The sequence below is a fragment of the Triticum urartu genome, chromosome 3A, assembly GCF_056163025.1.
Source record: "Triticum urartu cultivar PI428250 chromosome 3A, HENAU_Tu73, whole genome shotgun sequence".
Lineage (NCBI taxonomy): Eukaryota > Viridiplantae > Streptophyta > Magnoliopsida > Poales > Poaceae > Triticum > Triticum urartu.
Window position 1 is genome coordinate 10114207 of NC_141875.1, and position 8167 is coordinate 10122373.

The window sequence follows — 8167 nt, forward strand, 5'->3', positions numbered from 1 at the left end:
GTTTGAAGGTGGCGTGCTGCGGGGGAGGTATGTGTGTGCGGGGCTGGCCTGGGCACCGGAACTGGGCGGCGGCGGCGACGGGGTGGGGCTGCCGGGTGTGCTGGTTGTCGATGGGAGGAAAAGAATGATCTGTGTGCCACGGACTAGTGGGCCAGGGGAGTAGTATGCGGACATCGCGCACATCCGTTTTGTGTTCATCGACACAAATGAGGCCCAAATTTTGGCCCGGAATGGATCGCTCGACAGACAAAGAGCGGACACGCGTCCATTTGAGCCGGCACTTAGGACCGATTTTTGTGTTCGTTCCAATTTAAATGGGCACATGCAAACGAAATAGGTCGACGCGCTGAAGTTGATATTACAGTAAAGGCATCCTAGAGTAAGGGCATCTTTAAAGCGGACCTCAAACCGCATCCGTCCAGATCGCGCGGTTCAAATCCAATATGATTTTGTATTAGTCTGCCGACTGGTGCTGCATACTTTTTCCCGTAATTGAAAACAAAGTGGGTCGCAGGAGTCCGGAGAACAACCACATAAGAATCTATGTTTGGATCACAGTCAATGGTTACCATGCCAAAAAATTGGCTGGCCCACGAACATTGGTAGTCGTTTGGACTGGTGCCAAAAATTTGGCTCGCCTGAGACGCCCGGCACCCGCCCATGCAATTCTAGTCAAAACGCAGGCGAGCCCACGGCGAGCAAAACGTTCGCCACATTTTGGCACCGTAACTTTTTCATCTTTTCCTCCATGGGCCCCATCACTTTTTCTTACCTTGTGATTTTTCAAGCGTTTTGTCTTATCATCTGATGCATGCAGCATGTTAGTTCTGATTGTTATGGCCGTTAATTAATTAGAGCATCTCTAGCAAAGTCCTCAAACCTCTAAACCCTTATAAATAATTGTTTTTTTACAGTTTGTAAGTAAAAAATCATGTAGACTAGAACCCCTTAACTCTCAAATCCTTCAATTTTTCTAAGGGTCCAACCCTCAAATCCTCTCCCAACCCTGAAAAATAAGGGTTGGGGAGCAAAACCTAGCCCAACCCTCATTTGGCGGTTATCCTCGCGCAGGAGGGAAAAATCCCGCGCCCACGCCCCCGTCCGCCGCTGCTAGTCGCCCCCGCCGCCGCCGGCCGCCCCGTCGACCTCCCGCGCGCCCATGCCCGCCTCGCCCCCACCCGCCGGCCTCTCCTCCACCTCCTCCTGGCCGCGGCCGCGCTCGCCCCGTCCCCGGCCGTCGCCATCCGTCCCGCCGCCCCGCCGGCTTCTACTCCCGCGCGCCCGCTCGCCGCCTCCGGCTCCCGCCCGCCGCCTCCACCTCCCGCCCCCGGCCTCTCCTTCTCCCGCACCCCTCCGCCTCCGCGCCCTCTGCCTCGACCCACCGCCACCGCCCTCCGGCTCGTGCCCGCTCCCGCGCCCTCCGCCTCCCGCCCCCGCGCCCTCCGCCTCCGCCTCCCACCCCCCGGCCACTGCCCTCCGCCCGCGCCCGCCCCGCCCTCCGCCCTCCGCCCGTCGTGCACGAGGTGCTCGACAGTATGCCCGCAACGACAACGTCGTTCATGGGAAATATTCCGTTATAAGGGTTGGGTTTGAGGGTTCTAATCTTTGCCCCTGTTTTTCAACCCGTAAAAGTGCAAAAAAGACCATTTTTGGACCCTTAAAACGCTAGTGAGGGTTTGAGGGTTCTACTAGACATGCTCTTACTGGGCCTTGTCGTGATTAAGGATGCAGTGCAATCCGGTTTCAGTAGCAACTTCCGCCTTTCCTTTTGCGATTTTATTTAACGACGATTTATAGTTTGCATCTTGGCATTTTCCTACCAAAATATGTGCATAAATATTTTCAGGATTACAATGGTTACAAGTCGCAGTTGGTAGCAAACCAAGCAAGATGTTCATTTTGCCAAAATTTTGGGCAGCTGCAATGGGCTAGTTGGTAGCAAACCAAACATCAAGAAGCTACCAAAAATTTGGTCATGCCCACACTTTGATCATACCAATTTTTTGATGGGACTAGTTGGGGCTCAAACCAAAGACACCCTAACACCCCCGGCCTACTAAAATTCCCCTTCCTGTCTCATTCTCTTCCACTCCATCCGGCTCCCCATTACTTTGCATCCGCGACCTCCCCCTCCTCCTCTGATTGCCTACTTTCAAATGCAATTTTTGATTCAAATTCAAATTTTGTTGAATTTAAAATGCAAGGATTAAATTCGGGTGAAAATTATGCTCTGCATGCCTTTAAACTGCACACGATTTTCAAAAGCAAAATGTCTGTGATCAAGCATAAGATCAGATACGTTTCTCAGATTACAACATGTGTGATGAATGTCTACCCCACACACACACACGATTAGCCAAGAGAGAAAAACATGTGAGATGAACAAGAGCAGAACGCACAATTCCTCCTTGTTAAATGTTTGCGATAGTCTCTTTATCATACACGCTTTGCAAGGACGAACTATTTATGATGACATGCGCATCGTAAACGTTGGGCACAAAAGAGCGTGTGTGATAGGTCTATCACCCCACACGGGTTTTACGGATGAAGCATTTGTGACATTTTATATATCGCAAATGCTTAAAGATATAGTAAACGTATCATGTCGTGCATGCCTGTGGTTTGAGATCAATCATATGGACCTATTTTCAGGATTAATTTTGCTCTCCTAATTGTATTCTTTTACAGTAAGTTGATGCCCATATTTTGCTTGGTCAGAATCTAGACGAGACTAGCAGAGTGCTTGTGGGTTGCAACAATTCAAACAAAATTTGACGAATTTACAAACATGGAAAATAAATGACCCTGGGTTATGTATACATCACTAAAACAAAATAAATTCTAAAATCCGTTATGTTTCACTAAAGTTTATTTCTTATATCTGTTTGGACTAGCAAGATGCCCATGTATTGCAGGGAACATCAAGATGCATTTTTTTACAAAATATCTATTGTGATTGACCCATGCGGGAGTAAGCCCATGTGTTGATAAAAACTAATGATATCTCGAGAAAGAGGAGAGATAAGGTGAGGAGGAGTGGGAAGTGGTGGTGATTGGTGGTCGGACTGAACAGAGGCATGGGGATGGACGACGCCGGCAACGCCATCATGCCAGATTATTTCAGAGGCTTTTTTTTTTAATTGCTCAACAATACGGTTGTAGGAGATAAGGATGAATGAAGGAATGCCTATCTGTAAATGTGGAGAGATGCGGGTATCTTTTTGTAAAATTATCAAAATTTGCTTTCTATCCATCAGATATAAATCAGACGATCTATATTGCAAGATGTTTGACACACTATCATCATCAACTTGGTTTTTTATAAGAGTAGAGATGGGTGCAGAAGGGCCGGGCTGCCGAAAAAAGAAAGGATGATTTATGCAAATGTAGAGGAGAGTGATGGGAGCCATGGGGGGTCACCCTTACATCGTTCTCCAATCTCCGGAGAAAATGACCTGACCTCGGTGCTTCTCGATCCTCCGCGCACAAGATCCAACAAGCCAAAAAAGTCTTCCTCCAATTATTGATGTGGGGATTTCATGTGTAGTTTTTCACTGACGCGTGTAGCTAGCCGGCCTACTCATTGTGACACGTGTGGACAGGATGATCCCACGCGGACACAAACAGTACTGCCATCGTTAGTAATTGGTTCTGTTGCTGCAGCCACACCACAAAGCGAGCGGATCAGCTCAGCAGCAGAAGCTCTCCGCCCATGGCCTTCCTTGCCGTGCTCCTCCTCGTTCTCGCTGCTTTGCTGGTGGTTGCCGCCACGAGGCTGCTGGAGTACGGCGTCGTGCGCCTCGTATGGAGGCCGTACTCCATGAGCAAGTGGTTCGGACAGCAAGGGATCCATGGACCCTCCTACAGCTTCTTGAAAGGCTGCAACGAGGACGTGAGGAGCATGAAGGAGGAGACTGACCGTCTGGTGCTGGAGGTTGGCGACCACAAGTACCTTCCGCGGATCGCCCCACACTACCTCAAATGGAGGGCTCTCTACGGTATGTCTTGGAGATTCATTCTAGCTTCTGTTTCTTCCTTCACCCGTGGGAGTGCTCTGTATTTCCTTCTATTTAAAAAAAATGGAAAAAGATTCCACGCAGCCGACTAATTTATGGAAGAAACATATGTGCATCTGTGATGATAGTTCTTTGGAACATAAAGCAAGAGGTTTACCATACTGTAACCTATTAGGCGGTTTTCTTAGTTATACTCCGTATTACTTGTCGTATAAATGAATGTATCTAGATGTATTTTAGTTTCAGGTACATTCGTTTTTATCCATTTCTTGCACAAGTAATTAGGGATGGAGGGAAAACCATATGTGACACAAATTATGTTGTTTCAATGCTTCACAGGAGAACCGTTTCTATACTGGCATGGGCCACAAGCCCGAATCTGCATATTTGACTATGAATTGGCAAGGCAAATCCTTTCAAGCAAGTCCGGGCATTTCGTGAAGAACGATGCACACCCTACTCTCTTGGCTTTGGTTGGCAAGGGGCTCGGGTTTATGGAAGGCGCGGATTGGGTGCGCCATCGTAGGATAATCAACCCCGTTTTCACCATTGATAAGCTCAAGGTACGTAATGCCTAGATGTCTTGTGTGTCGTGTCAAGCTAAAAACATGCGGTTACCTTAGCAGCAAGCGAAAAAAAAAGGGCCCAACTCGAATTAAACTTCACTAGGCCATCAACTTTTGATTATCTTTCATAATGGCAGATGTGTGGGTCATTTATATGTATTTTTAGGGGGCTACTTCCTAATTGTAAAGGTGGTAACATCTTAGAAAACATAATAGATGCAACGACTATTATTGTTAGAGGGCTACATGGCCGGATGTTTCTTTTTTTGTTTGTCAATTTCTAGGATTTATCTCCTTTTTCTAGCACATCTCGTGAAGATTAACGTGGAGGCTCTGTTTCGGATTTCCAATTAGTATTAGTAAATTACTGTTAGAGACTACCTGATGGATGGCTGATGTCCTGATTTTTGTGAGAAATTCCAGGATTTAACTATTTTTTTAATGCATCTCATTTTTTGAGCAAATTCTAATGCATCTTGAGGATTAATATGGAGACTTCATTATTATTATTTTGCGGGAGAAAAGGAGATTATCATCACTCACGGAGTCTTCTCAGCCAATGCCAAGTTTACAACAAAATCTAATCCCGAATGCAACTATACTGCAGTACGGGGAATGCAACCATCTTGAGGATTAATATGGAGACTTCATTGGGGCCTCTAGTTAGTAGTTACTCCCTCCGTTCCGAATTACTCGTCGCAGAAATGGATGTACCTAGATGTAGGGCCAGTTCTTTTGGGCGATTCTACCAGAATCGCCCCCCCTCCCCAGCTTCTCCCAGAATCGCCACTCCATATGTTTTTTACAATCCTAGCTAATTAGACCTTAACTAGATAGGATTGTAAAAAATATATGGAGTGGCGATTCTGGGAGAAGCTGGGGAGGGGGGCGATTCTGGGAGAATCGCCGAAAAGAACTGGCCCGTATTTTAGTTCTAGATACATCCACTTCTGCGATGAGTAATTTAGAACGGAGGGAGTAGTTATTAGGGCCACGGAAATAGGGAACGTGCTAAGTTTTTGCAGGAAATTATTAAATTCCAGTTTGTATTCATGACAGATGATGACAAAAACAATGATGGATTTTGCCGAAAGCATGGCTAAGGAGTTGGAAGATCAAGCGTCTCAAAAAGAGAAGCGAGAAACAAAAGTAGATATCAATAAGCTTTTCAGTGAGCTAACAGTTGATAATATATCCTATGCAATCTTTGGAAGCAGTTATAAATTAGGAAAGGAAGTCTTCCGAGCTCAAACTGACCTGCTGGGGATCACTATGGAAACTTTCCTTGACGTGCCGATATCAGGATTCAAGTAAAATTCTCACATTCCTCGAATTTATACCTTGTAGATAAAGAAAGTGCACCTCAAAATTTCCATATGCTCTCAGTTTATTTCTTGAAACAACTTCCATACAGAGTTGCCCTTATGCATCTTCATTCTTTTTTGCTTCTGAATTCAGATATCTTCCCACTGAAAGGAATCGGCGCAAATGGATGCTTGAAAGAAACCTCAAGAGCCTACTCACACAAATCATACAACCACGATTAGCAACTAGTGAATACGGAAATGATCTGCTCGGTGTGATGCTCGACTCTTGCATTGAAACCAAGCAAGGAGGGAAGCAAGTGGATCTCAGCTTGAGCATGGAGGAGATCATACATGAGTGCAAGCTTTTCTTCTTTGCCGGTCATGAAAACACGTCTCTTCTACTCACATGGTCAGTGTATTTGCTGAGCATATACCCAGAATGGCAAGAAAGGCTCCGGAAGGAGGTCTTGAAGGAATTTGGGAGGGAATCTCCTAACCCCAATGCGCTCAATAAACTGAAAGAGGCAAGAAACAGATAACTATAGATTATTTTACTCTAATGTTTGTGCTTCTCTTATACAGTAGTGATCTACTGATCTTAGAACCTGTAGCTAACCACAACAATATACATATTGCAGATGACAATGGTGCTCTTCGAGACCTTGCGTCTCTACCCGCCTGCTCTTTTCATGCAAAGGAAAACCGTGGCCGATATCACAGTGGGATCAATAAAACTGCCCAAAGGCATGGCAATTGTCATACCTATTCCAATTATGCATCGAGACAAGGAGGTTTGGGGCGACGACGCAGATGAATTCAATCCGCTGAGATTTAAGAATGGGATCACGGGAGCAGCAAAGGTTCCACACGGCCTGCTAGCGTTTTCAATGGGACCAAGGTCTTGCATCGGTCAGAACTTCTCTATGTTGGAAGCCAAGTCGACGCTGGCCCTGATGCTCCAAAAGTTCTCATTCACTCTTTCCCCTGACTATGTGCATGCGCCCGTGGATCTGTTTACCCTCAAACCTAAGTTTGGTCTTCCTGTATTTCTAAGGCCGCTGGATAAGTGTAACTAGACTACTAGTATTTGATTTGTAATATTGCCGTACCTCCAAGAACTGATGAACCTGGGTTGTACTCCATGATACACAGTGTATGTATACAGTGAATGTATGACTACATGAATAAAGAAAACAAGGGAGTATAGTAATATTATTACTACTCTTGGCCTTGTTCCAGAGTCATATATTTATTTAAAGAGTAAATTGCATCCACCATATAACAACTATGCAGGTGGATTTAGTTTTTTTTTTAGAAAAGGAGGATGACCCCCGGCCTCTGCATCTGGGTGATGCATGCAGCCACTTTATGAAAAGGTGGATTTAGATTGGTCTAACAACTTGTAAAATGCTTAATTTGGTGCCATAATAATCTAGCAAACTGGTGCATATACGGCCCATACTCTGCCTTAGTGATATATTCAGGGGCGGTCGTTCGGTTTTTATCGTTAATTTGGTTTGGTTTATTTGGGTTCCTAGAATTTCGGTAAAAATTGCCACTGAACCTTATTAACCGAAATTTCTCTGTTCGGTTTCTTCAGTTAACCGGAAAACCGAAATACAGGTGTACTATCATCGGTCAAAAAAAGCAAGTCAAGTAGTGATTTGTTATACCTTGTTATACTTTGTACAGACAAGGCCGTCAATGATCTAAAAAAAAGATATAGCTGTGAATTAGTATTAGTATGGTACTGTACCGATGAATACAGTAACATGGTACTGTAGCACAATGCACTATAACTTTTTAAAATGTGATGGTTCCTTAAAAACTTGGGACCGCCGTGCTAATGTGGATGTAGATGTACCACAAGGGCATAGTGCCTCTCTGGTTCTTGCATGATCTGGCAGTGATCCATCGGAAAGTTCAGCTACAGCTACAGCAGCATGTTTCGAAATTCAGAGTGTGGCATCACCAAGTGTCTGTTTAGCATCCAGTGGCAGTGCAAGAGAAGTACTGTGTTGTGCATGTTTGGGTTTGGCGGTTTTCTGATCTGGGCCCCCACATTCAGTCCCATAATCGATATGTCCCTCAATTATACATGCATATGCTGGCATGATGATGATGAAGTGGGGTATGCTGGAGTCATTCTTCTAAGTTTGGTGCTTCTATAGTACTTGTACTGTTCTCAGATTGTGGCTGAGATCTGTAAGGATATTGGATTCAGTCATTGGAAGCAGTTGCCTATCCTAATTCTTATTTTTCTCTCAACAGAAAAGAA

The 8167-nt window shown here is 45.2% G+C and overlaps 1 protein-coding gene across 1 annotated transcript; it reads left to right on the forward strand.

Moving 5' to 3' along the window:
• The first annotated feature begins 3633 nt into the window (after window positions 1-3633).
• Window positions 3634-7110, forward strand: LOC147977743 (cytochrome P450 709B1-like). The gene is made up of 5 exons (XM_087545930.1): window positions 3634-3998; window positions 4356-4579; window positions 5642-5892; window positions 6041-6413; window positions 6528-7110. Exons 1-5 carry the CDS (start codon window positions 3713-3715, stop codon window positions 6963-6965), a joined length of 1572 nt encoding a protein of 523 aa, XP_087402056.1. The 5' UTR covers window positions 3634-3712; the 3' UTR covers window positions 6966-7110.
• Window positions 7111-8167: the final 1057 nt, after the last annotated feature.